The sequence below is a fragment of the Calonectris borealis genome, chromosome 5, assembly GCF_964195595.1.
Source record: "Calonectris borealis chromosome 5, bCalBor7.hap1.2, whole genome shotgun sequence".
Classification (NCBI taxonomy): domain Eukaryota; kingdom Metazoa; phylum Chordata; class Aves; order Procellariiformes; family Procellariidae; genus Calonectris; species Calonectris borealis.
This window is the reverse complement of record NC_134316.1, coordinates 10,512,130-10,539,490: the sequence shown is the minus strand read 5'-3', so window position 1 is coordinate 10,539,490 and position 27,361 is coordinate 10,512,130. Positions and strand designations below refer to the sequence as shown.

At 41.9% G+C, this 27,361-nt stretch overlaps 1 protein-coding gene across 4 annotated transcripts in view; it reads right to left on the bottom strand.

Annotated features, from left to right (window-relative positions):
- AKT1 (AKT serine/threonine kinase 1) overlaps positions 1–27,361 on the bottom strand; it is a 74,929-nt gene that overhangs the window by 31,597 nt on the left and 15,971 nt on the right. For all 4 annotated transcript variants that reach the window (XM_075150946.1, XM_075150943.1, XM_075150944.1 and 1 more), the window contains one exon: positions 3,612–3,740. In XM_075150946.1, the coding sequence (XP_075007047.1) occupies positions 3,612–3,740 (129 nt within the window). The remainder of the gene's footprint in view (positions 1–3,611; positions 3,741–27,361) is intronic.

The following is a 27,361-nucleotide window of genomic DNA, read 5'->3' as shown; positions in this document are numbered from 1 at the left end:
AAAGACACTTAGTATTATCCCAGTGACTTTCTAAAATGTCACAATATTTGCTTCCCCAGCACTTAAGCTAAAAGGCAGATTACTTGCAATGAAAGTGTCAAACTCTGCTCCCTATATAATGACATCACACTTTAAAACAATAATGCGAAGGAAGAATCCTTCCTATTCCTGCTTTAGTTTCTTTAAGGGGGGGGGAGGGGGGGAAGAAAAAAAAGGTAAATCAAGGCATGAAGAATGATAAATAAATATAATAAAACTTTGGAAAGGCAAACAGGAATATTATGTTGATTACGTTGAAGCACTCCTTTTCTGCTAGCAGCACCGGATAGATTTGCCCCCAAAGAGCTCAGCATGGCAAAAGCGAGGAGCTGGGAGCCCTGAATTACAGACCTGGATAAGGTGGCCCCTAGTAACAGCAGACACAGAAAATCTGTCCACTATCTGGCCATCCCATGGCCTGTGATAAATGCCTGACTGCAGACACGCAGTCCTGTCCCAAAAGGAGCACTCATATTGTTGAGCAATTACGTTTTCAGCTGTACAGGAAAACCACCACAGTCCACCCTCCTTTTTGACAGTCGGAGAAATAATCCCTTCTAACAGCAATAGCCTCTCCCTCCATGTGGTTTTTCACAACATACTGCTCTTCTCAGCTATATGGTTTTAAAGGCTTTTAACTTAATAGGCAGACATACATGATAATCCGAGATTACAATCGGTATGAAGGCTACTTACCTCGCAGATTTACAACCCAGGCTCTATTGGTTATTTATCTGCAGGGTCTCTGGGGCAGACCTATTTAGGTACAGGCTTTTTTATTCCATCTATCTTACTAGTGGTGAAGTACAGAACACAAACACAAATATGACTCAAAAATCAGAGTTAAATGCTCAGGCACCATCTTTCAGAAGTTTTGCTTTGTTTGTTTTGTTCTGTTTTTTTAAATAAATCAACGAAAGGTAACTTCCAGGAAAAATAAACTACTTAAACATATCATTAAGTTACAAACATAGATATATGGCTATTTTAAATGTAAAATTAGGTGGAGAAAAAGGTACTTAAAAAAAAAAGTGAGCCTCTCTTTACCCATGGGGGGGCCCTTTAAAAAAGTTTTCAAAGATGTATGATCAAAACCCTCACAGACTGAAAGGAAAAGGCTAGTGTAGGAGAAAGAAGAGACTGTCAAGCACATGGAAAGCACACTCTGTACTTATTGCTAATACTTTCTTCATACCTGTTAAGGGAAAAGCCAAATCATCATTAGATGTTATCTTCTTTCACTATTTTCTCCTGAATTGAATATTTCGTACCTCTCATGGGTTGACAAAATCACTTAATATGAATTTTACACTACAAGTAAGAAGAGTCCCCTAGCTATGAAAAAAACCCATTTACTTGCAAAGATAAAAAAAGTCTACATTATTTTACAGCAAAAAGAGAGTAAAGATTTTAATCAGAAACATGGGACTACTTCCAAAGAACAGACTGACAGAGACAGCCTGCCATCTCATTAAAAAAAAAAAAAAAAAAAAAAAGAGAAATCTAGTTCACTAATTAACAAAAAAGTCAGGGCTATCATGGTCTCTTGGGGGAAAAAAAAAAGAAAAAAAAAGGATGAATTTTTACAAAACATTTAAGCTAAATTCCCCCCCACTTTCACTGGCAGGAGGCTTCTGCAGGCTGCCTCCGCAGCACGAGGCTGCGTTCTGGCCTGAGCCTTCCTCCAGAGGCAGCTCGAGTTCACTTGCAGCAACTCGACAAGTTAACCCAAATGAAAGTACCAAGCAAGCAGGTTCAAAGGGAAAACTTGTGGTGCAGAACACATCCAAATGATACAAGTGTGGAGGGTACCCAGAAGGGAACCGCACATCAGGTGCTGGCAGCACTGCACGCCAGTGCCTACATGAGACATTAAATCCTGGTGGAGCAACAGCTGCTTCTGTGAGCCCAAAACCACAATAATGACTTCTAGCAAGGACGCCACCCCCTAATCATCAAGGCCTTCCTGACCTGCCACTGGTTCACCAGGCAAGAGCCACTGCTAGGAACATCCTTCCACCCACCACCCTCCCCACAATCCCTCTTACACCTTACTCTATAGGCATGTGTCGCGTCTTTTTCGACAATGCTCCGATACCATGGTAACAAACTTGTTTATCTATAAATGCCAAGATGGGCTCAATCTGCCAAAAAAGCACCATATTCCTGTTGTGAAAATCGATTTAAGTTAACCCATTTTGAAGGCAACTAGGACAAAGAGAAGGCAACGGACACATCTTTTTTTATTCCTCAGCACTGAGCTGCAGTAAATAATTATCCTAAGTAATGCAGTTAGGAGCAACAGGATGGAAGCGTCCTGCAAAAAGTGCAGTTGTTAAAAGCCCCTGGCTACAGACCAAGTACTGAACTAATTTATGAATTAATGGCTTTCTGCTGCTTTTCTTTACCTTCTTGATCCATAAGGAGATACCAGTTTAAAGAGGAAAGTACCGTGTCATTACCAAAATGAAAACACTATGACAATTCTCTCTCTAAAATGAGACAAAAAACCCCAAAGCACTCTTGGCATCCTGCACAGAGGCACCAGGCAACAGCATGTCCATTATTTATTCCCATCATCACTCACAACAGGTATATGTTGCTACCAGCGGAAAAAAAAAAATGAACATTTGCATTAATTCCTAGTGCTGCCCAGCCCTATTCCGGGCCCAGGGTGTTCCAAAATAAATCTGTCTGCTTAAAGGTCAACTACAAAGATGAACCCCATGTATTTCAAGCTACCCTGAAACGAAGAGGGAAAGCCCCTACCCTTCTCTCTGCAAAGCTTCACTTCCACTAGTCACCAGGAACACGGAACAGATCATTGTTAATAACAGATGCCACAATGATCTATTTTTAAGCAGTGCAACGAGACACAGGCAGATCATGAGACAGGAAAGATTAAGAACAGGAGAAAATATAACAGCTGGAAGTGTACAGCAAAAGGTTAAAAACATGAGCAAGAAAAGGAAATTATCTTCAGATTCTTCTATCATATCCTGTGCTGCAGTACCTGAGCGAAGTCGGAAATGTTTGCATAGGACGGAGTGCAGAGGTTAGGAGATGTTATTATTTCCACACCTTTTTGTTGGCTCTAATATAATAAATATGATTTTGTGCTGAAAATTAAGAAAAACTGAGTGTCTTTCATTAAAGCAATGCTTAATCCATGTTCTCTTATGCTAACAATCAAGTAACTTTGACCTATGTCAATGCCACTTGAATCCAGATTTCGTGGCAGAACAGAGGCTGAAACACTTCTGCTGTGCCTACCTGCCAGGTACCAAGACATGCGCCTCAGTTAATTTTCACTTTAAAGCAACTTGCAGTTGCTTTAAAACGGTAAATTAGTAGAAAACTGCAAAAAAAAAAAAAACACCAGAGCATCAAACCTCCACATCACAGTCATTCCTGAGAAACACGGGGGTTTTATCATCTCAAATAAACACATTTAGTGTTTAGATACATCGCTCTGGGCAGATTCAAATGTTACTGATGCAGTTTACAGGCACTATGACTACAAGAAGACATCAACCCCTAAACTGGACGAGGAAGCATTTGAAAACACTTACGAGCTACTGAGAAGTTATTTAGAGGCGATTCCCGCTGGTCGACATCCTGCGGTCGTTCCTTGTAGCCAATGAACGTGCCATCGTTCTTTAAAAGAAAATACCGCGGCCTCCATGTTTTTATGTATTCTCCTGGAAAGAAAGGACGGGCAAAGGGAGAGATCATCAGAAGACACCCCTAAATACTGACTTGCCAACAATTTATTTTTTTTAAATATTGAAACTATATGTCATCCTGATATAGCAGCAGTTTTAAGAACATTCAGTTCATTCTGATACAAACAGTGGAAAAATACAGGCACTGAGTCAGATATTGCTAGTGATGTTAACCATAAAAATGGGACTTCATAAAAGGTAAACAGCTATGTTTTGTTCTTCCATCTACTCTGATTTCCATTCAAATTCTGCAACATCTGCTTTAAATGCATTTTAAATTTTAAAAAAATCAGAGCAGATGTCCTATGTATTATTTTTGCTATTGTCATTTTTCATACTGACAAGTGGAGAAATTTTTTTCATTTACATTTTGCAGCGCAAGTATTTTAAACAACAATGGGTAATTTACTAATTAGTCAACTGCTTTATCAAACCAACCGTCACTTTTAGAACGTAAGAAGATAATTCTCTGCTTAAGTTACATAACATCACTCACTCCTCTCACAACATCTCAAGCGTGAAACATGAGATGATATATCACAATATTAAGGGGAAAACACTGGATGATGTACAGCCACCACAAAGAAGAAAACAAACACCTATTCTGAAAGATATTCCACTTTTGTCAGAGAAAACATCCCTTGCACACACCATGCTACTGCTCATCTGACCAACCTGCGCAGGTAACAGTCATGTGATTGTGTTACAGCCACGTTCAAAATCTCCAGCCGTAGAATAAAAAGAAAAGAGTTGATCAAAATCTCAGTTATTTACTGGATTTACTCAGTTGGGCTTCAGGGAAGGAAGACAGGGGTTCCACCTGTGGCTCTTCTGGGTGACTCTGTCAATGTGCCTCAGTTTCTCCCTTTGCTCATTGTCCATGTTGTCCTCTTCCCAGGCAGTCTCTCCAGAACCTCAAATAGCTTTATATGGTGTCAAGATGGGCCTCTAGGTCCTACAAGGTCCTGCAGTCATGTTTCTATCAGCTGAATCACAAAAGCCTCACTCAAGGTGCTATTCAAATCAGAGTACCAGCCACACTTTTCCAACTCTGCTCACCCCAACAACAACTGATTTAAAAAAAAAATTAAAAACAGAAGTGGTCACTACAAAGCACCCACAGCTGGGCAGCAGCTATACCCTCCTCTCTCCAGTATGGTTTCTCGTTTGTTTGTTCAGCATCAGGGAGAGGAAGAGGGAGCAGACTAGGAGCCAAGCTTCTTTCAGGTCTGCGGAAGCAGGAGCACGCCTGCACGCCCGCGAGGCTGCCCCTGCAGCAGCTGGTACCCAGTACCCACGGTTTCATCTGCTGGCGAGCTCTTCAAACAACCACCAAGAGCAGTGAGAAGAAAAGGCTCCCCAGATTTGCTGGCTCTGGCAACCTCCTGCTGCTCTCCTGTTCTCTCAGGCTCCGCTCACACCCTCTTTTCCTGCTGCTCGCCTCTCCTCCGCCAGTGATTTCTCTCCCAGCGATGTGCACCCTGCCCCAGGAACTCCCCTGCAGCTGCTTTACCTCCTTCCTCTCCCCACAGACCTCCTCTCCTTCTGTGGTGCAGTTTCAACCTGCTTCGGGCACCAGCTGTGTCATTTCTCCTCTGTTCAGACTCATACTTTTCTCTCCCGCATAGAGAAGCGCAAGCAACGCCAACGCCCGTGCCATGCAGACATGGGCACGCACACCCCTAGCTGCTGCTTTCACCTGTTTAGCCCTCGTTAGGCTTTTAATTTTCTAATCTAAAGCAAAAAGCTAAGAGTTACCAAACCGGAGGAGAGAGTCACACAGAGCTACCTTTCCAACAGCGGCCATGTCTGCAGAAAACATCCATTTGCACTGATGTTTCTTGCACATGAGGCAAGAAAGATGAGAGGAAAAGGAATGAGCACAAACCTTCTCAGTCTTTCTTTTTGAGACGTCTGTTACAGCCGCAAGTGTTATACTAACCTATAAGGGGTTTACAAAAATGTCATCATCGCTTTAGGAATTTCAGAACTCACCTATAGCTGTCATGGCTTAACATTTATAAGCAAGGCAGTAAATGTAGAAGGTTTTGTTGTTGTCGCCTTTTTAATTCTGACCTTAATTAAAAGCTGAAAACTTTCCAGGATCAGTAGGAGATTATGAAGCCTTTCACATTTAAATTACCAGTCCAACTCAGCCCAGATCAGCGAGATTACTCCAATCTCATTACTATTACACCACAGATGTGACTACAGGGACAAGAAGATACACGGCACGTTCAGCCTAGCTCTTGCCGAAAGGTTTGCCAGGTAAGCAGGTCGGGGAGGCGGCTGCCCAGACTATCACGATTTTGGAACACACTGTTACATATCTGACTCGATGGTATTTTCTTCTCTTGCATAAAGCAGACCCAGGAGACCTAGAAACCATCTCAAAGCCCTCGCCCTTATCATACCTGCATTTAGGACTAAATCCAGATTGGATGGGGCAAAAAATATCTGAAAAGGGGCAAGACAGAGAGTTTCCATTTCTCTTACTCCCTAATCTATGCTACATGTCTTCCCCATCGGTATTTACAGAGGAGACATTTATTTTTTGCAGATTCTGAAATTATTATCTGGTTATTTTCAGTGAGCTATGCATAATTTTACACAAAACTACACTGTATTGTCACAAGAGACTCTTCCTCTTAGATTACATGCTTATGTTTGGCTCTCATACTTTCTTACAGCTTTATTCCACCGATCTGTTTCTCTGTTAGAAGCACATCATCTAACAGGATTAATCACATAGTCTTTAAAACTGTGTATTCCATACATATATAGCATCCTCCTCCACACTCACTCACTCTTCACTCTTTCTGTGTGAGAAATCAAGGATTTCATTACTGCCAGGCATTTTGCAAGGACCATTCTACTTGGACCTTCACTTATCCATTGCCTTAGCTGGTTCTGGTTCCTGATCCACCTTTTTAATTTGCAAATAAGTAACATGATTTTAAACAACTTCTTCCACATGTCTGGAGCTTAATGAATCCTGTAGTATGGCAAGCATACATATTATTGATTATTGCTCTTGCCAAGGACAGTATGAGGCACACTGCAGCATCTGTGGCATAAATTTTACTATATAACACACTGAGGTTATACTTCTGCATCTTGCCGCGAAGTGGCAAGACATTGCCTGGTGTGTGACTTCCCAATCAGATAATCTGTAAGTGTAATTTTACATTCAAGACTGAGCAAACTATCGTTTCTCTACAGAAGTTCTGAAACACAGATTCACCAAGACAGTCAGCAAGAAAATGTATCAAGTGCATATTTTTAAGAAACAGTATTTTTATGATTAGCTAAAACACTATAAACTTCCTACAACCTGTGAGGACCACGTTGATCACGACAGCAAATCTGAATATTTTAGGCAGAAAAGGAGTTTGTCAATACAGACAAAAAATAATTACGTGAAACCTCTGGGACAAAGCTGACTGAAAAACATTAACACCTTTTCCTTCCTCTGATATACTCAGTAAGCTGTCATGCCTGAAGAGTGAACTGAGATGTTTCAATTTTTGCCCTGTGTTTTTTGTTCCTGTTGCGGTTTTGTTTTTAAGAATCATAAGCAAGAAGTTACTTGAAGTCACTAATATTATTAGTTATGCAGTCACATTAGAAGAATTGTACGAAGTACAGTAAATGCAAGCATGTGTGGCGAATTCTATCAGACAACGATAAAAAAAAAATAATAATGATCCACCATGGAAAAGTGAACAATTTACAAAGCAAAACATTTTTTCCTCTGTGATTCATTGCTTGTGTAATGCCCTGGCAGAGCCTTCTTTGTTTTCAGTAACAGAATGCTAACACTGCAGAGACAGGAAAGCAAAAGCATGGGTTATAAATCCTACATATAAAATCCTGGAACGAAATAGGCTCCTCTGTAACTTGCTAGCTTTATTATTTAAAATCTTTATGTACCATTCTGTTTACTCCAAGCGATTTCCAAATTGCAAAGATTCCCAAACTGTATATATCTGGAAATATACACGAAGATTGTTATAGACCGATTTTCCTTTATTGCCTTGTGTCTGCCCCCACACACTGCACATTAAAATACTTAACACACACTTACAATGTAAACCCATTTCATGCCAGCAAAGCTTTTTCACAGTAACACGTACTGCAAAGCACACTTACGCCTGAATATTTCAGAAAAAGTTAAACACAAAACTCTTTTGGTTCATGAAAAGTTAATTCTACTGAGGATTTACAATAATGCAGGGTTAGGTTATTTTCCTCTCCTCCCCACAACAGTATCTCACCGAATCTGGAGCTGTCTACCACTGATAGAGTGTCTAACATCAGAAACAGCTGCCACTCCCTGGGAAGCTCACGGGGTAAGTGGAGAATAATGAGCAGCAAGCACCAGCAGAACAAAAGAAAATCCATCTTTATTTACCAACTGCTGCATGCTTGTTGCTGCATCAAGCTCATTCAAAGCCAACACCACACCCTTTAATTCAGAACAGACTATATTTAAGAAGCCTCTGCTTTTTTTTTTTTAATCAACTCGTACATACCAATGGTTTGAAAAAAAAATCATTAGGTTAACCAAGTCAGCATCCAATGATACCCTCGATATTTACAAAAGCACTGGACCAACTATTAACTTCCTTATGCCCCAAAGTAACCAGAACAAGCCCAGGAGCACCGACTGAAAACAAGGTCGCAGTTATATTAAATGCACTCAAGTGGCGACCACAAATCTATGGATAAATAATGCATTAAACTTTCTGCTCTGAGCATCAGAAGTAGCACCATTTATTACAATTAAAGTTAACACTCAAAATATTAGAGCTTTTGAGTTACGCCAGCCTTCACTACGTTCCCACCCACTCTGAAGATGTACGACATTCCTTGATTGTACAGCCCTGAACCGTCCGAGGGAAACACGAAAGTTATGCCAATCGCAGCGCTAATGTGCCACCGGTGAAAGGCGGAATGACTCATTTCTGAGACTTCAATGGCCGCGAGAAGTGGTCTGCATCCTGTCGGCCTAATAAGGTTTCCGCAAAACAGATGCCAGCTTCCTTAAAGACGTGAAGCTTTCAGGAGCTGCCATCTCGTGCGCGCTGAAGAGCGGGACGCGGATTTACAGTTAGTTTCTACCGCTCGAGTAAATAGGGTATGTGTCCGCTCGCTTCAAAACCAGCTGAAATCAAAACAGATTTGGAAGAAGAAAACAGGGCTTGAAAACTCGCCTTTGCATTTCCAAAGCACTCGGAAGCAAGCCCTTTCCAAATGCAGCGAGCTAATTCTGGATCTTAATGACTTGACACCGAACAATTAAACAAGTCTAGGGTGACCCGAATGAAAACTCTCAGTTCAAATATGTATCTTTTTTAAAAATAGCTGCACAGACACCCACCAGGCTGGTGCAGCACTCTTCCCTTCCCTCAAAAAACTGTCAAAACAAGATATTTAAACACAGTGCCAGGTTTTCAGTAGCTTGGGGAAAGGAAAAAGAAAGAAAGAGAAAAAAAAAAAAGGTTATGCTAATGCCTTTCCCAACACGCTCGGAGAGAGGAGGACCTCTGGTTTGCCTGCCTATTCAGAGGCGCAGCGAAGGGGGCCGGTTCTTTGATGATTTTTTTTATTTTGGCCCCTCTCTGGATGCCTCCTCGGCCGCCGCCTCCAGCGTACAGCTGCGGAGGCGCCGACTGTGCCCTGAATCTCAATGAGGCGGCCGGGCCTGCTGCCGGGGCTGCTCCCCGGCGGGGAGGTCAGCCCGCAGCCCGCGGCCCGCCTGTGCCAGGCCGCCGCTCCACAGCTCGCAGCCCGGCTCCTCCGCGCCTTTCACGGCTCTAACGCGGGGTCCCACGGTCGCAACAGGCTAATTCGGGGCACGGCAAATCCGCTGCCCGCTTTATTGTCCCCCAGGCAGCTGGACGGTCGTGCGGTGCGCCCGCAGCCCGCATGGCCGTGACTGACGTGGCTGCCAACAGGTTAAGAAGAAATGCCTCCTCCTCCTCCAGCTCGGCTCCAGCTTTTCTAAACCTACTGCCGTTTCTCACGCTCACACAAAGCTGCAATAGAGGGCACCTGCTTCATTATCATATCTTGGGGGAATTTGGGGAGGGAGGGAAGGAAGAGGGGAGCTGGAGGTGGGGCGAAGGAGGACGGCCGAGCGGTCTGGCCTTCGAGGGACAAAGGGAGCCCCGCGAGGACCCCTGGTCACCTGGCACCCCACATCTGTACGTTAACTTCAGAAAGCAACAAACAGCCTTGGCTTAGCGCTTCCCACAAAGCTCTATGGGCGCGCTGTGTAGAAAAATAAGTGTATTGGAAGCTACCTCTGTCTTTAGCTACACAACAGCCCGGGTGGGAAACACCGAACGAAGGCAAGGAATGGGTGCTCTGATTCACTAAGCTAGGCCATGGGAGAGATTAGAAGTCAGATTACGGAGAAAGAAAAGATTCTCACCCAATACTTTCTCCATGCAGGGGATGGACAACTACCACGTTCTCCAACTCCAACTCTGTCAAAGGGTTTGAGATCACCAGCCAACACCACCACTACAGAAGATGACACCTCTGTATTTTTTATCACTGCATTTCAACCGTACAGTTATGTAAAACTGAAACACAGAGGGTCATCTTTTTCTTTTTTTTTTTTTTTTTGCTGAATTTCAGTTTAGAAGGTCAAAAATGTTGCCATATTGCTTACAGCAATCAATTTAAGCAATACCAGATATTCCCAAAGGGGCGAAAGAGAATTAATCAGCATGTAAAAAACTCCTTACTCCTACCTTTGGCACAGCTTAGTCAGGCTAGTCCTAACCTACAGCTGTCTCCAGTGGGAGAAGATGTAAATGAAGTTTCATTAAAAACAGCAGTTTTAAGGATAGCTACATAAATTACAGGAAAGTATAATGTGATTTCTTAAGCTACACTGAAAACAATCTCAGAGTGAATTGCATCTCCACCACCTCACGGTGGGAGCAAAAGGACTTAAAACTACCACAAGGTGTCCAACACAATTAGAGAAATCTTTTCTGTAATACGTTCGCAAGCAGCTACAGCATTTTAACAAAATAAAACTTACCTGTAAACAGCAAGCGCCATCACGTATTCCTCTGCTCTTGACAGGTGCCCAACTCTCTCTCATTTTTATAAATAAATAAAAATGACAGAGGAGACGTCAGACTCGCTGAACTGAATTAAGCATTCTTGGAACAATAATTTCTCCCCAAGTAATTTTTACCTTGACACTATGATGGAAAATAGCACAAGCAGCTAACAAGGCACTTAAGCTAATAAGGAAGATATTCTTAAATATCTTCCCTTAGAGGGAGGTAGCTACAACTATTCCTCGAGCTCAGTCTGAAGTTAATACAATCAGTATTTCTGCAAATCAGACTCTTAAATACACTGCATGTATTTATATAAAGGGTGTGACTTAATCCTCCAAAGATTTTATGATCTCTACTAAAAATACAAAGAAAAAAAAAAAACAAACCAAAAACACCAAACACACCACACCCTGGTGTATTTGAACAAGGAAGGGCTTTTCCAGACATCATCTAAAAGCTGATTTAATTATTTTACCTCTTAGCATAAGCATCTGTAACCGTGACTCTTGCGCTTATCTGAAGACATGCCTTATTTGAATATGACATACCCAGTTTTGTTCTTCAGTAAATCCTGTCTAGAGACTGACAGATAGTGTAAGAGGGGACAAAGCAAAGAAATGCACACAAACCAAAGCTCCTCTAGAGATTAAACAAAGTAAGTCTGAAAGCACAGTTTTAGCTTGTATTCCTGGAGGTGCCTACACATAGATGATGTTCAGGAAAAGCATTATTAATTGATTAAAAATTGATTTCAGGTCTCTTCCCCCACTCTGCCCCATTAAAAAAAGATTAGGAGAGCCAAAGACTCAGGCAAGAGTGATTTTTATGATGCATTTATTTACTTTTCGAACATTAAACCTGAAAAGTACTCGGCAGAGGCTCCCCATTAAAATCCCAAAGTTGGTGAAGCTGAGAGGTGAGCTGGTAACTTGGGGGGTGGGTGCACACAGGAAAGCAAGAGCAGGGGAGGGAAAAAGCAGGACGCAGCCACGCAGAAAACATCCGCGGCGAGGACTCACGAGTCCCTGGCTCAGTCTTCTAGGCTCCCATTACTAGATCATTGTGTCGTTCACAAAGAGAATCAAAACCTCGGGGAATTGTAAAGAAATGGTGAAAAAAAGGCTATGGGACATTAGGGGAGATTTATGGAAACAGCAGCTTTTCTAAAACATATGATATGGATCAACTTCAGAGGTGGTTTGAAACAGGAAAAAAGCTCTATTTGTAAAAACTAAGCTGCAGAACATGGACTTTTATAAATAAGCAATTTATGGAGGGTAAGAAATTAACACATCTTATTGTTATCCTTTAGCTTCTGGGTTTGGGTCCTAATTTTCAACATAAATACACAGAGTTGTTTTAGGCCACTTACAATAAAAGCTCCACCAGTAATTGTGTGATCATGCTGTGCATCAGGAAATTTCTTAAAAGTGCCAAGAAAAAAAATCAATGCAGAATTTTAAACATGTTTATACAAACAGTTACTGGGTAAATATTTCATAGAAAGATGCATAAAAGCCAAGTTAAGCAAATATTTCAATGGCAAAAATAAGAAGCAACATAAAAAAAGGGGTGTGCTGTTTATATGGGTGGGGCTAATTTGAATTTCCCTTCTTCATTTCGTCACTAGCAAGTCTGCAAAACCCTGGAAGAGCACATGGAGACCATGTTAGTTCTAATAAAACGTTTCATTTATCTTGAGCCATTTAATGGCCATCAATGGAAAAATTACAAGCACTTCCCAGAAAGCAAGTTCTAATATTTGTTATCATGGCAACCTCCTGGTTACAACTCCAAATTTAGTATTCCACAGATAGCTTTTACTGAGTCACTACCCCAAACTCAGCAACGAAAGACTCCTCCAGATAACAGGACTGCCTGCCTCACTTCAGAGGAATTTTGCAAAGTAACTGAATTGCATACTAAGAATTTATTAAAGCAACTTCACCACTGGGTAACGTGAGAGCAAACAGCCCTCGTAGTTCTGGTACTAAGCTTAGCCAAGTAACACAGGCGTAAGAAACGTTGCCAAGGATTTCTGTGCCTTGGACTGAGGTGTGTCATCACCGTAAAGCAGAGCACAATCCATGCTGCTGCCTCAACAGGGTCACAGGCTCAGCTAGACACACTCCTGTCACCTTAAACACTATTCACTTATTTTTACAATACACAGTAAAAAAATTGAGTCGCAATATAATCAAACAAAGCAAAAATACAGGCATAATTGCTGCTTGACTTCAGCGGTACCACAATTTAGTCCTATAACACTGAAATATATCTATGTACTACTAAAAACACGTACATATAATCATGACTCATTTTTTGAACCCAAAAGTAATCCATTATAGTAAGCCCATCATACCTCTCCCTAACAGCTCAAAGCTCCAGAAGAGATGAATTCCAGTCAGTCACACAAAAATCTGTTTCTCACACAAGAGGAATGAAATAAAGACCCACCTGAATAAAGACTGAATAAAGACCCATCTACCTTGACATTGTTACCATAAGTTAGTTTTCATGTTGCAACAGCATCTTGGTACATTAAAGCTACTTTTCATTTTTAAAAAAGCATCAAAAATGAAAGGTACACACCACACAGAAGCAAAAAGCAGATGGGCACAGGAAGATAGGAGCTTGAATTAGACTTTCCAGCCTGCAGTGCCCTATCCTATTGTTTTGGGAAGACATGGCAAAAATTCCAGTCTCCTCTTTTAAAATTGCTCCTACTCCCTGGGGAAAAACAAACATCACCCCCACCACCACCGCAGCCAGCCCTAAACTCATACCAGTTTCCGTGGGCATCAAACCTGTGGGGCATCAAACCTGTGGGGCACTTGCCCCACTGGATTTTCAGAGGTTAGGGACTGCTGCATCAGCCCCACCTTTCCTCCGCACCCAATTTTCCAAGCACAGTGCACCACACGACTGCTCCTCGCCACGCATATCCCCTCTACCACCTGAACCCTAAAAGCCCCATCCCATGACTGAGCACATTCTGTAGTTCATCTTCTCACTCTTACTAGCATGCCCCCAAAAAACAGAAGCAAAACAAACACCAAAATACATCCCTTGCATAGCCAGGTTATAGCTACCCTTCAGGTTTGTAGAAGAACTTGCAACAACTACGGCAACCACCCACAAGAGTTAGATTCCCATACCTTAAGCGTGAGAACACCAGAAAGCCATAAATAAAGCTTTAAACTCATATGAGGGGATTTTTGCTTTGTTTTGTTTATAAAATATTAAAAAAAAAAAAAAAAAAGAGCAAAAAAACTCCAGGTCACCTGGGGTAATGTTCCTGAAGAAGGTCATCTGGGGCCATGTTCGTGCCTCAGGGACTTCTGCAAAGGAAGGTACGTGCACACGTACAGAAAACTCCGCATGCAAACCCTGCTTTGTCATTCGATGCTTACCGCACGCTTTGGTTACAGCATTTTCTTCCACTGGTCCCTGATCTAATGCTATCAGCTCAGACAGCAGCTGCTAGGAGCTCCTCTGTCACCCCAGGGGTCAAGCCAAGCAAGGCCACGCTGAAAACCCTGCTGCTGCTGCTGCCAGCAAGGCGGGAGAGGAGCAGGAGGAGAAAGGGGAGGACAGAGGCACCTTGTGGAGGGGGAAGAGTGTGGTAGAGGTGAGCGAAGATGTGACTACCGCAATTCTGGCTGGAGTCTGCTGCATCAGAGAGGAGGATGGTGACAAAGGGACAAGACGGGGTGTCCCCGGTGCCGCGTCTCCGCTGGGCAGGGGGGATGGCGCCTGAGAGCACAGGCAGGGCAGGGAGAGGTGGCAACCTGACCCTCACCCAGGGCCAGCCAGCTGTGCCTGTGGCCATCACCAGTCCCGGTCCTGGTCCTGTCCCGTCCCAGCAGCAACAGGGGCAGCTGGAAGGGCAGGTTGTGCCCAGTTGCTCCCCATTCAGGATCTTGTTCTTGAAACATGGCCAAATCCGAGCGAGTTTAAATAGCAAAGCGACATCCTTTAAATACACACACACACGTCCATATGTTAAACAGAGCTAACACAGAGCCTGGCCATGAGCACACAACATCGCTGCACTGACCCTGCTCCTTCACAGGCAAGCACAGGCAGAGCTTCCAAAAGTCAGGCTGGCCACAGAGACTCAGCCCACCCTCTGGTCTGGGGAAGCTATAAAGTTTAGGTTATTCCCAAATTAATGCTTTCTTGCATTTATTTCCCCCTCCCATTCCATACTGTGAGAAAACCATTTTAATATCAGGATTACAGTTTCAGTATCAAGCTAAGAGACAAAAAAAAGTTTCCAAAAAGCAATCATTGCACACTTGCAGTGGCTAATCTGCAATTTTCATTTATCCACAGCACACTAAATGAATCTTTGTAGTGGGCAGACCTTTTTGCAAATTACGGTTTTCTAAAGGAAGCCACACTTGGGTACAGAATTTGGAAGGTACAGGTAACACCTTCTCCTTTATTTTTTTTTTTTTTTAAAAAAAAAAAAAAGAAGAGAGAGAACAAAGGACCCACATGAAAATTACCATCCTGGTATTATATTTGGTGACAAAATTGCAGTTCAACTACAAAACTAACTAAGCACAACTCCACTACTGAGTCACCGTCATTGGTTTGAGAATATGTTTTTTGACATACTTTTCTTCCTCTCACCAGAGAATTCTAATTTCCTAGTTTAATCATCTTCCCTTTTCCAAAAGAAATGGGAGCCTTTTTAAGCACTGAAGACATTTAGTTATTTAATCACAGGGGCAGTACAAGATTAAAATGGATTAGAAACATTAATCCAAACTAAATGTCTCCATTATGATAAAGTTTCCTGAACCTTAAATCAACAGGTTCCCAATTTCAGGTATAAAATCTGATTGAAACTGCTGCTGCTTTGCAAAACTACCGCTTTCTCCTGCTGCTCCTCACTAAAAATGCAGTCCAAATTGCTATTTCCATAAAGAAACATGTCTGATATTGACAGGAGTTTTATGAAAAATTCTTGACGGCCTGCAGGGATTCTTGTACTTAACCCAAAGGTAAAATCTACAGTAATTTATCATACAAAAATCAACCGCTCTGCAGATCGGAGGTCCCGTTCCACGCTGTAGTTGGAATTTCTACCAAACAGGGGGTGGTGGTAATTAAATAGCTTCATTCGCAGTCCTCAATTCTTTGCACCTAATTCATGACAGCACACAGGATGGAGAGAAGGGTAGTTACAACACTCTATATACTTTGTATTTCAGCAGGTATGCTTCCCTGTTTTAATCTTTAAAAAGGAAATTATAAATAGTAAGCTACAAAAAGGTTGATGATAAAACAGTAAAAGACAGACAGGGGTGGAGGAAATAAAAATAATAATAAAAAAGGTTTTCAGCATTACAAACGTTGATGTCTTTTAAAAAGAAGAGATCCAGCCATATTTCCCCTTCCTTTGTACTGAGGTTTAATAAACATTTTCTCCAAGTTACCAATTTTGAGAAAATCGCTGGATAAACACTTGTGTTAACCCAGTTACATGGCTCGGTGCCAAATGTAATGCCAAACTTCCCAGTTGCAAAATGAGCTGTTTTTACACACCAAAGTAACCACGCAGCAGGCCTGCCGAGCCTGAAGACAGCTGACAGAGATGACTGTTGCTGTCCCCCCATTGCACCGACATCCATCCAAATACCAACATCTGCTGTGCTACAATTTACTTTTTACACAACATTTAGCAAAACAGTGCCTCTGACTGCAACATCATTAAGGAAGTAACAACAAATAAATCGCAAAGTCCCATCAGACAATTGTAAAATTAAAGCGTAGTTTGTCTTGCATACGCTGAGCTTTAGTTCAGATGTATTGGACTTCAGAAATAATAAGCATTAGAATCTGTTTTCTTTTATTAAACACACAAGACAAAGTTCTGTAAACCGTGACAAGCGCAATCCATCATTACAGTGAAAATTACAGTTTTGAGGATATTGACTTGACTCAATAGGCAGAGAAGCAGATGCCTGCGAGGCAGCCTGGCCTGCCCGGTACGATCGCAGCAACCCAGACTACTAACAGGATTACACTATGCCTGGAAGCATAAGAAGTGCACTCTCAATTCAGGGCCCGCTTCTTTTCAAACACCCAGAGCGCATATTTGCACTTGTGAAGTAAGGAATTAACGTTCCTAAAAAACTAAAGCGCCCTTCGCTTTTAAAGCAGGACAGAGCGTGGGGGCCAAGGCAATCGGATGCCACCCCACAGAGGTGGGTGGCAAGGCAGGCTCGGGCAGGGAGTCCTGTTACAAATTCATAGCCTGGGGATTCAAACGGGAATTAGGCTCCTAAGTGAAAGCCAGGTTTGGTTAGCGGTTCCACTGTAGTGGCCAACACACTTCATGTCTCAGAAGTCCCTATGTGATCTGGTGTCCCCCAGTGAGTTGTCCTCCACGCCTGCGTCACCCAGGGTGCTGCAAGTCAAAATGGGGCAGCACTGCCACCCTGACGCTGCCACGGGGCTCGGGCTTTCATCGGCACACAGGCAAAAGAGGAGGGAGAAAGGAGAATTTTCATCTTTAAAATGGTGACCAGTTTTCAAAAACAATTCTTTATTCCTCCTGTCCTACAGTAATTTTATGAATGCAACAAGAGGCAAAAAAAAAAAATTCTCACTTTCTTTTGAAAAGCAGATACCAACTGAAAAATTTCAACAAGAAACAACCTGAATTCTGTTAGGCATCAACTAAGGTTTTTTTCCCCTCAATCTTTCTGTTCCTCATCACCATCTTTAATACAACCTAAAAATCGCTGAAGTTACAAAAAATGAATTTTTTTTGGTGGGAACAAACACTCTCCCTACATCTCCAGACAATGCGTCTGTCAGGAACAACAACATACCCAACACTCAGCTTAAGATACAAGAACTTGGCAGGCTGTATCTCAAAGCAGTTTCACCAAAACAATACAGTTTCCCTCAAATCCCTATCAGCTTAATAGTGGAAGACAATAATATTTCAGATAACATAGGCAGCAAACATTTTGGTAAGTTCAGTGGACATTCTTTATCCAATCACAGATAAAAACAGTCAACATCCACAGCTAGATTAACAAAAGTGCTTAATTAATTTGGTGCTTAATTCATGCTAAAGTCAAGGGGTTAGGCGCTTAAATACTTCTGGGGGTTTGGGCCAGCACTGATTTGTGTCAAACTTTATGACTATATCTATCTATCTATCTATCTATATATATATATATATGCCCATCGTGGGACATAGGAGAAGCCATGCAAAGCACAGCCTACACGTAGATCCTCTCCTGAGCAGGGATTTAGAGGACAGTCTCCTCTGTGCTAGCTACTACATGTTTGCACAACAGGAGTCAAGGTCCATCGGAAACTTATCTGAAGAGTTGCTCCTGCGCAAACTTTAGGTTCAACCTCAGAGTTCAGAACTGAAACATTATTTGTTTGTCCATTTATCCCCTGGCACGGTTGGCTTTTTGTCAGACAGATGTATGCCACATGCAAGTCATTTCCCAACCTCTCTGCTCCACCTCCCTCCACGCACTCTGCACACACTCTGACCCCTCAGCAAATGTTATAAGAGAGAAGGAAGTGTTTCTGACAGTTTGCATACTCTTCACAACAATTTTATTGCAGGGTATAAATGTTTTCTCCTGTCCCCCAACCCTACTTGTAAGGAAACAAAGCAAAACAGACAAGAAATCCACCACCTCCCAAACAACTGAATGCCCTAAACCCAGCAGCAGGAAAGGGGAGGGAAGGGGTGGAGAGGAAAGGACAGAGAGGATGGATTACACCGAAGTTATTTTTGTCCTGTTCAAGTGGATGGGCAGAGACAACTAAATATAGAATTTATCAAAGCAGGTGAACAAGGAAGATGACATGAGTTACACGTTTCAAGGAGCAAGCAATAAATGAAGTACACTCCTACCCCCTGGTCCAAAAAGCTCCCCAAAAACACACTTCAATTTGCATGAGCAAGATTTGATTGAACAAATATTCAATTCACCGCAGCCTTCCCTTTGGACATGTGACAATGTAAATGCTAACCAGATAGGTTTCCTGTCTCTTACCTGCTTGTACTATATATAAACAAACACTACGAAGTCCACATTAAAACGGAAAGAGGTTTGCACTCTTCTGTGGTGTCTTTGGACAGAAATTCTTCCGAAGAAATGATGTTTGCATGTACAGCTGGGTAATAAAGTACTGCTTGAAATCAAACGTTAAGGAATGTTATGTTGTCAGTGGCAACACAAAGGATGTGGTTTCTATGAAATTTAACCAGTTATGTCAAGGACAATTGCTTTCTTCTGGTCAGACTGCAGTCCACTGCTTGCTCAGAGTAACTGCTACAGTAGTTTGAATTTCGCAAGTGAAAATCCATTCATATGTATCTTTACCTCCTTTCAGGGTCTGAGTGAGTCTGTGAAACGCACTGGGTGGCTGTTGCCGGAAGCACGTACTCCATTCAGTCACTGTGAGCAGCCCATGCCGGTAGCAAGTCTCACCCCAGCTCCTGGGCTCTCAGAGCCAAGGATGCAAACAACAGCATTTAGTAAGGACATTAAGCGCTTTGCTGGTATGCAGGCAGTAGTGAGCAAGGAAACATTTGGGGAAAAGACATGGCACCAGTCAAGCCATGACTTCAGTGGAAACCACGCTCACATCAGTTCTGTAACCTACTGCTGGGCTTAAAGAACAGAAAGCTTTTCTGCAGAACATTTCCCTTCTTCCATCTGTGCCCCCGGTTACCACAGTATCCAAGAGCCCCAGAGCCTGAGCTGCATTTATCCTCACAACATCCCTGTGAAGTAGGGAAGTGCTGTTATCACCATTTTACAGATAGGGAACTGGGGCACAGAGAGATAAAAACAACCTTATCCGAGATGATCATATAGGAGGAAGTTTGTGGCAGAGCAGGGGAGGACTGGCTTCGATTCTCAGTTCCAGGACAATACTCTAATACACCAGCCATCTCTTCAGCTTCTAGATGCTCTGCCTTCAGTTTGACTGACCTACCTATCTCCCCTGGGCAACAAGGAATGGGGAATGCCTACGCCTTTTATTAACAGCATTTCCAGCCCAGCAAAAAATGGGAGAGAGTATCAGATGCAGGCATTGTTTGCATTCAGAAGTCCAAATCTGAACAAAGAAAATAATTTCCAAAATAGTCAGCACTATCCTGGTATTGTGGAAAAAGGAAGGAAGACATACCAAGTTTTCAAAGTAGAAAAATAAAAAAAATCCACTGCAGGTCATAAGTACAATTTTACAAAATTAGTGAAAGTTTTAATAGGAAGCTGGTGTTAGACATGTATCCTTCAAGAAGCTCCCTGTCCTGGAGATTTCAGATTACAAAGCAGTAAGAAATGAAAAAATCCCTTTGGGACTACAGCTATCTCATTTCAGACACAGATCTAAATGCAGATCTGATGTAGTTTCACATGGAGACCCTGACTCCAGGCTTCACACAACAATCTTGTCTCAGATAAAACAAATTCCAGAGGCTGGAGACTGCTCAAGGTTTCCCATTGCTGGCTGAGCCAGACTTGAACCCTGCCCTCAAACGTCTTCTTTTCTGAGAGAAATGGCACCTCAAGTCCAAAATTTACTCTGTCCTTTGGGACTCCAGTTGCAGCCATCCAGATAACCAGTTGTGAAACAAGCTTCTACAACTCAAGAGCATTCATAAAGCAGCATTTAACGTCAACTGTTTGAGGTGACTATTACCCTGGAACAAACAGCAGAGATCCATCACACTATGGATTCACCTAGTTTATCAAGACTGACTCCAAAAGGCCAAAGGATGATGGACTGCTGCTACACCAACATGAACAGGCCTTGATGAAGGGCACGGTCACTATTCTGATTGGGACAAAGGAAGAAATTTGTGGGTTGGTGCTAACTGAGGACACCAGATCAGCCATGCTCAGCTTCCAGGTCGCCTCTGCTATCAGTAGACTATCCTGTCAATCTCTGCTGATAAGATGGACCTTATGGCCCAGGTCTCTACTTTTATAACAGGCTGTTGCTGGAAACTTCAACAAGCAGCAACACAATGTGAATCTAAACCACACCTCTTCTGCCACGGTCAGAGTCTCAAGGAGCTGCAGTCAACCAGCTATTGCTGAAGGTGACCATCAAGGCACCTAATTTAACTTCCATCGGTGACATAAAATAACTGAAGCCTTGCTTGGAGAGGACCAGAAAGAACAGAGCTAGCCCCACCACACGACCTGCTACCCCTGTTTCATCCTGGGAAGACGCCTCTCCCGGTTCTTTTACACCAGGACTACAAAGGGGTGAAGAAGAAAGGCTGGGATGAGGTTAGAAACATTTCTACTTTCTGACAGAGAGTCTCACAGCAACAACAGCCAAACAAACAAACAAAAGAAAGCAAAACTCCCAGCAGCTTCACAGCTACGTAGCAATCTTAGTAAACCACACATTCTAGTAATTAAAGCAAAAAGCAACTTTTGGTTCCAAAGCACAGACCCAGAACACTAACAAGTAGTAAATTAGCAAGGTTTGTTTATTATTCCATGTTTTGAATCTTTTCCTTGAAAAATCGCAACTTCCATATTTGAACAGATCAGCCAACACTGAAAAATGAAAAGGCCTGTTGACAACAGATGAACTGCTATTTATTTTCTGTTTGATGACCATCACAACGAATATCAAAACTAAAACCGAACACCTCTACAAATGGGGTTGTTATTCTCCTTCAGAATCAGGCTGGGCTTTGCATAAGATTCCTAATATCAAACCGGTCAAGAATCACAAAATACTTTATGTTGAAAGGAGCCATTAGAGGTGATCTCATCCACTCAAAGCAGGGCCACTTCAAAACACTACAAAAGAAATCCTGACACTAACAGTACATGCAGGTAATTCGGGAGAATTATAAAAATATGAAGGCAAAAAATAGAATTAATGCAACTTTATCAAACTGTAACTTTCAAATCAAATTCAGGGAACAAAACCTCAAGTCTGCTTGGCCGTGTGCCCTCATTTTAATCTCCTTGCCTCCAGTAACTGGTTTGAGGATTGTAAGAGTCAGCAGAAAGATGAATATCAATAAATATTCTGTGTGTGTACTGGGCATAAAAAGGAGAAATGAATTCCATGTTCCTCCATGTTTTATTTCACCACATGAATCATGAGAGAAATAGCACAGGATTGTACATGGTCAAAAAGGTATGCGCGGCCTCTGAACCGTGAACATGTATCTACAACCACACATCCTGTTGTGTGTCATTCCACTTCTAAAATGGTGCCTGAAAAGAGCAAAGTCTCCAGAAACATGAGGTTTTGCCATAAGCACACCTAGTCTAGTCGCGGGAGTAAACAAACCTCTCCAAGACACCAACAAGAACTGTTGTGAAGTAGCCCGTTCCCAGCAGACTGAAGCTACTGCTGAGAAGAAAGCTTTCCTCTGGCCGTAGGGAGGAGGGAAGTGGGAAGAAAACTTCATATATACTGAGTTTTGCACATTTCTGCCAGTAACCTGTTAGTCAGAAGATTAACACCAAAAAAACCCCAAAAACAAAACACCCAAAAAAAATCCCTTAAAAATGCACAAAACTAGTAACAGTAAATCTGATCTTATTTCTTCCTATTTTAGATACAGCTTTCTATACCATAATGATTTGTATTACCGCAGTACACTGCAACTTCAGATACGCATCTGAAGCTGAGTCACCTGCTGTACAAATAAAACAATGAGACAGTGCCTGTTCTGCAGAGTTTACTGTCACAGGACACGGACAACAGAAGGCCAGACAGACAGACACACAAAAAAAGAGGGGACCAATACTGGGCATTGCAGTGAACGGCAGTCTCAGTACATATGCACTGCAAGTTTGTCAAGGCCTTTTATAAGCAACACAAGGAGCGAGAGCTTTTAAAGAGGATAATAAAGCAGTACTGCAGCTGTTTACAGGGACCATTTCCCAAGTGTGAAAGGGTAGCACAAGAGAAGGCACAGAAGTGGTTGCTTGCCCCCACTTGTAGTCTCAGTATAGAGACATGCTAGGCTAACTTCTGCCTCCAGTTAACATCTTAATAGCAAATTAGAGATGGTAAAAATAGGTATGAAAAGAAAAAGCAGCTGGTTTTGCGGCTCAATGCAACAGAGGAACTAGTAGATAGCAACAAAGCAGGAGCCCAAAGAACGAGCTCTGCCCTGTTCAGAGCAGCACTCTGAATGGGACAAGGTTACATGCCAAGCATACAAAGACGCAAGATGATGAAAACCTTCGAAAAGTATCTTCCCCTCCTCCATATTTTGGTTTTGTTTTCCATTTTCATGAATAACAGTACACTCCAAAAACTACAGCAACTTTGAAAACATCAACTTCTTTGAAGATCAAAAAATACAGTCTCAGCAGACTATCTGGTTATAGTTGCTGTAGAGCCGAGAGAAGTCCCTATTTCAGAAAGAAATTTGGCCACCTGCTGCTCTAAGCAGAGAAGGCGGTACACATGTAAAATCATGCTTTTCTCCGAAATTATAACTGATATTACCCAGGAAGACAGACTAGACTGGGAAAAAATGCATTAGCTCCAAGTGGTGCAGTTATGTTGAACTGAATTGTACACGGCTGGCTAGTAGTCTTCACTCAGTTGTCACAGGTTTGCTCATCTTAAAATCATTTTATATTATTCCCGATGAACAATCTACCACTGCCACTTTAGACCTCTGGCTTCCTTTCAAGTCAGAGGATAGATATCAGTAAGGCTAGGACATCTCAAAACCTCAGGCATTTAAAAAAAAAAAGTTATAGCCATTACTATGGAAGGATGAAACACCTACAGTACAAAAGGTTCCTACTGCAGCCAGAACAGCATGTTCTAACCCAATAAAAGCAATCACCAAGTCTAGTCCTAGAGCTTATTCGGAATCGGATCAGCCTATGTCAATGACAAGGTGTAAGTTTTAAGCAACTGCTCTTAATGCAGCTGAGCCACCATGGCTGAAGAGAAGAAGTTTCTCCATTGCATGTGTCTTTAACATGGCTGCCCACCATGTTCAAAATCTGAGGCCAGATTTGGCTGCTACATCTTTGCAACCCCATTGCGTAAAGGAGGAGAATTAACCCAGCCTGTAAAACCAACAGTCCGGAGGAAAAATGCCCCGTTTTACCTGAACACACTGAATCTGGCAAGAGCTGATGGTCAGGGAATGCACAGAACCCTTTAAAAACACACAACATCGTTTATTACACTGGGACGGTACTTCGTGTTGCACAATCCAAGCTTTTGTTTCAAGCAAGAAAATGTTTTCTAAATATTTTGTCACCATGACAGTCTAGCCTTGGACTCGAATTCTGCCCTTGGTTACTCCAGAAAACCCCTGTGAAGTCAACTGTGTTGCACAGCTCATTGCCGTGTCCCAGGCCACCGGGAAGGCTCACCTGGCAGTGCAGCTACCAGTGTCCTTTCGGCCTTCTGTGCTCTGCAGGCTCTCTCATCTGAAGCTATTTTACCTACCCACAAACTAAAACATTCCACATAAGAGCCGCATGAACAAACAACATCGTATGTAAGAGGAAGATGGTTCTGCAACTAAGAAATACTAAAGGTCTCCTCGACAGGTTCAGCTTTATCTGAGGAATACAGGCAAAACAAACCATTCCCAAGATAGCAGAATGAAACATTTTAAACACACACAGAAAAAGAGACATAGAAAAACATCCTGGCTTTGAGGGCCCTGTTCCAAGTAAAAACATTTTTTTCAGGGACATTAATTTGGCAAACTAAATCTGAGCAGATACAGCCTAAGTCCACAGCACAGCCCCAAAAAGAGCAGCGGAGCAGTTCTGTATGACTCAGGAAGCCCAACGAAGACTTCTGCAGAACAAGATCAACAGGGTGTTTATATACAGCCAGCAGCGCCATGTGAACAGGCGGTTTAGTTTGTGAAATGAATGTTTGCATTGTCATTTTGGAAAAAAAAACAAAACAAAAACAAAAACAAACCACCACCAAAAAACACCCTCTACTCCACACTTGTAAGTTTCCAACATTAAAAACATAGCAAGGGAAGGAAGTACTCCAGCAGCCAAAATTTACAAATTCTTACCATAACTTTGGCGCAGTAAACTTCTCCAGTGTCACAAAGGCCTATTCTTCAGGGGGTTTGGTTGCCTTTTTTTTCAGAAGGACTAATCCACATGTGAAGGCTATTAAAGAACACACATACAAAATGCCAACAGAAGCATAAACATGCACACTTTTTGTGTGTGTGTGTGTTTTCAAAGTTTTATCTGTCTTTCCTTACACAGAAAGATACCTCGGCACAGCCTGGAGGCAGGTATTTCTGCTTTCTCTCTTTTTACTAGTGATACTCTGAAAGCTTTTTCCTTTCCTTGCCATAAAATGACAATGCTATTTTATTTTAATTCATTCAAATCAGTGACAGAGATTCATCCTCATTAGTTGCATTCAGCAGCCAGGTTTCAAGAATTTAACAAAAAAATGAAGATTTTAATATGGAAGGGGGGGGTGTGTTTGTTTGGTTGTTTTACTAGAACAGAAATTCCTAACAGTAACCTTTTAACTGTTTGAGAGGCACCTTACTAGAACCTCAAAGAAAATGCTAATACTCTAAGTTACACTCGGCATTTCTGCACTGCAAAACCAAATCCAAGCTCTGAAAGTCAGCACTTTTTCCTCTGATTATCTGATGCTATATAAAAGCCCTAACATAGATTTGAAAGAAATACAACAGAAAATCCTGCCTGATCTAAATACACAGAGCTAAATTTATCTTTCAGTTTTCGAAACACCGCTTAGAGATTGGGCATTTAGAGTTCTATTCACTGGCTAGAAAAAAGCCAAATGGTACATTTTAAAAAACTGACTTCGAAATATTGTTATGAGAACAGGGACAAGCTATGTAAACCCTAAAATTCTGTGGGCCTTTGTATTCATGATTATTGTCGCAAACTAAAAGGCTCATATTCCCTACTAAGCAAACATTTACAATTAAATCCATTCTGCACAAGGCATTTGCATTTTGAGATAGAACAGTCAGTCGTTCAGCTGCTGTGATTTAGATGGATTGGTTCATTATTGCTGCAGTTCGTTTTCAGCTACACTGTATAACAAAGGGGTGCCAATGTAGTCTTGAATGGCTTTAAAGCTAAGTATGCTGGTATTCTTCCATGATGATGTAATTTAACTGTCTCCCCATCTCTCGGATCAAGATATCTTGACTTTACAGGCTAAACTTCAGCGAAAACGACAGAAACAAGCTGTCACAATAGTGTTCAATAGGCAATATCTCTGCAAGTCAGCTGAAGGCTGTTGCTGGCAAGTTTGCGGTGATTTTCCATGTATGAAAAAGTAATTTTTCCCTAATTCTTATTTAGAATAAATACTTTTCCTATCATGCAAGTAACAAGGCAACTTCGACTTCCACACCAGGAGATACATCAGTTATATACCTTCAAATGTTCGTGCTTTAGTAAAAATGTGTCTGTACCAGAAAAAAAGACCTAGAACTACAATGATCTCTGATGCAAAGAAAATTTCAGGTTGAAAAAGTCAACTACTATCCTACTCCTTCACTGTTGGAAACATATCACCAACGGCAGTGGTGATATTAAAGCAGCGAAACCATTTTTCTGTTAACAACCACATAAAAAGCCCAGATTTCTTTTTTTAAAAAATTATTGAAGAAAAAGCCATGATGATTAGTGGCGTTTAACCTCCCAATCTAAAGCACGGCCTCCTCAAGACACTGCCAGAGCAACACAAAGAACACTTATCACAGAGTGACTTGATTACTTAATTTATAGTGGCAAAGGATTCATACCTTATGTCCAGAAATCAAGTTCCACCTATAAAACTACTTCCAAGCCCCACAGCCAGCACTGTCACCACAACTGGATTCTCGCCTGCTCCTTGCATAAACTTGCACTGGAATATAACTAAAACTATACAACTAACTACACATTTAAATCAAGTCTTGAATTAAGAAATAAATGCCTTTGCTTCTCTTGGTGTTCTCAAAGTTTCATTTCTCCTCAATGAGGACAGGAATGGAAGGAGATTGCATGATCAAAAGTTAAAAATTAGAGAAACAAAACAAAATGCCCAAAAATCTGCATCACAGAGAAAACACTTTCATTTAGTTAACTGACTGCTATTTATAGAAGGTTTACAGACCACAGGCAGGTGCAGGGACATGTATGACCCACAAAAAAACCCCAATCCAGACAATCCATGCCTGGAAGTCTTTGAAAAGCAAGCAGCACATAGAAGGTAGTATTCCCACTTTGCAGGGATGAAGAGGCCTGACAATGGATTTTGAGCTGCTTAACAGTTTTCTTCAAAGGGTGTAACTTCTTACTGACACCTCAACTGTGAAGCTCCAACCTAGGCATAATGGCAAGAATATATAAAATGGTATGCATCCTTGCATTTCAGGGCATAGACCCTACTTTGTGTATTTCCCAAATTGGTATAACTACATCATTCCAAACAAGGCAGCATTAATTTGGCAGATGTAATATGGCATGTACA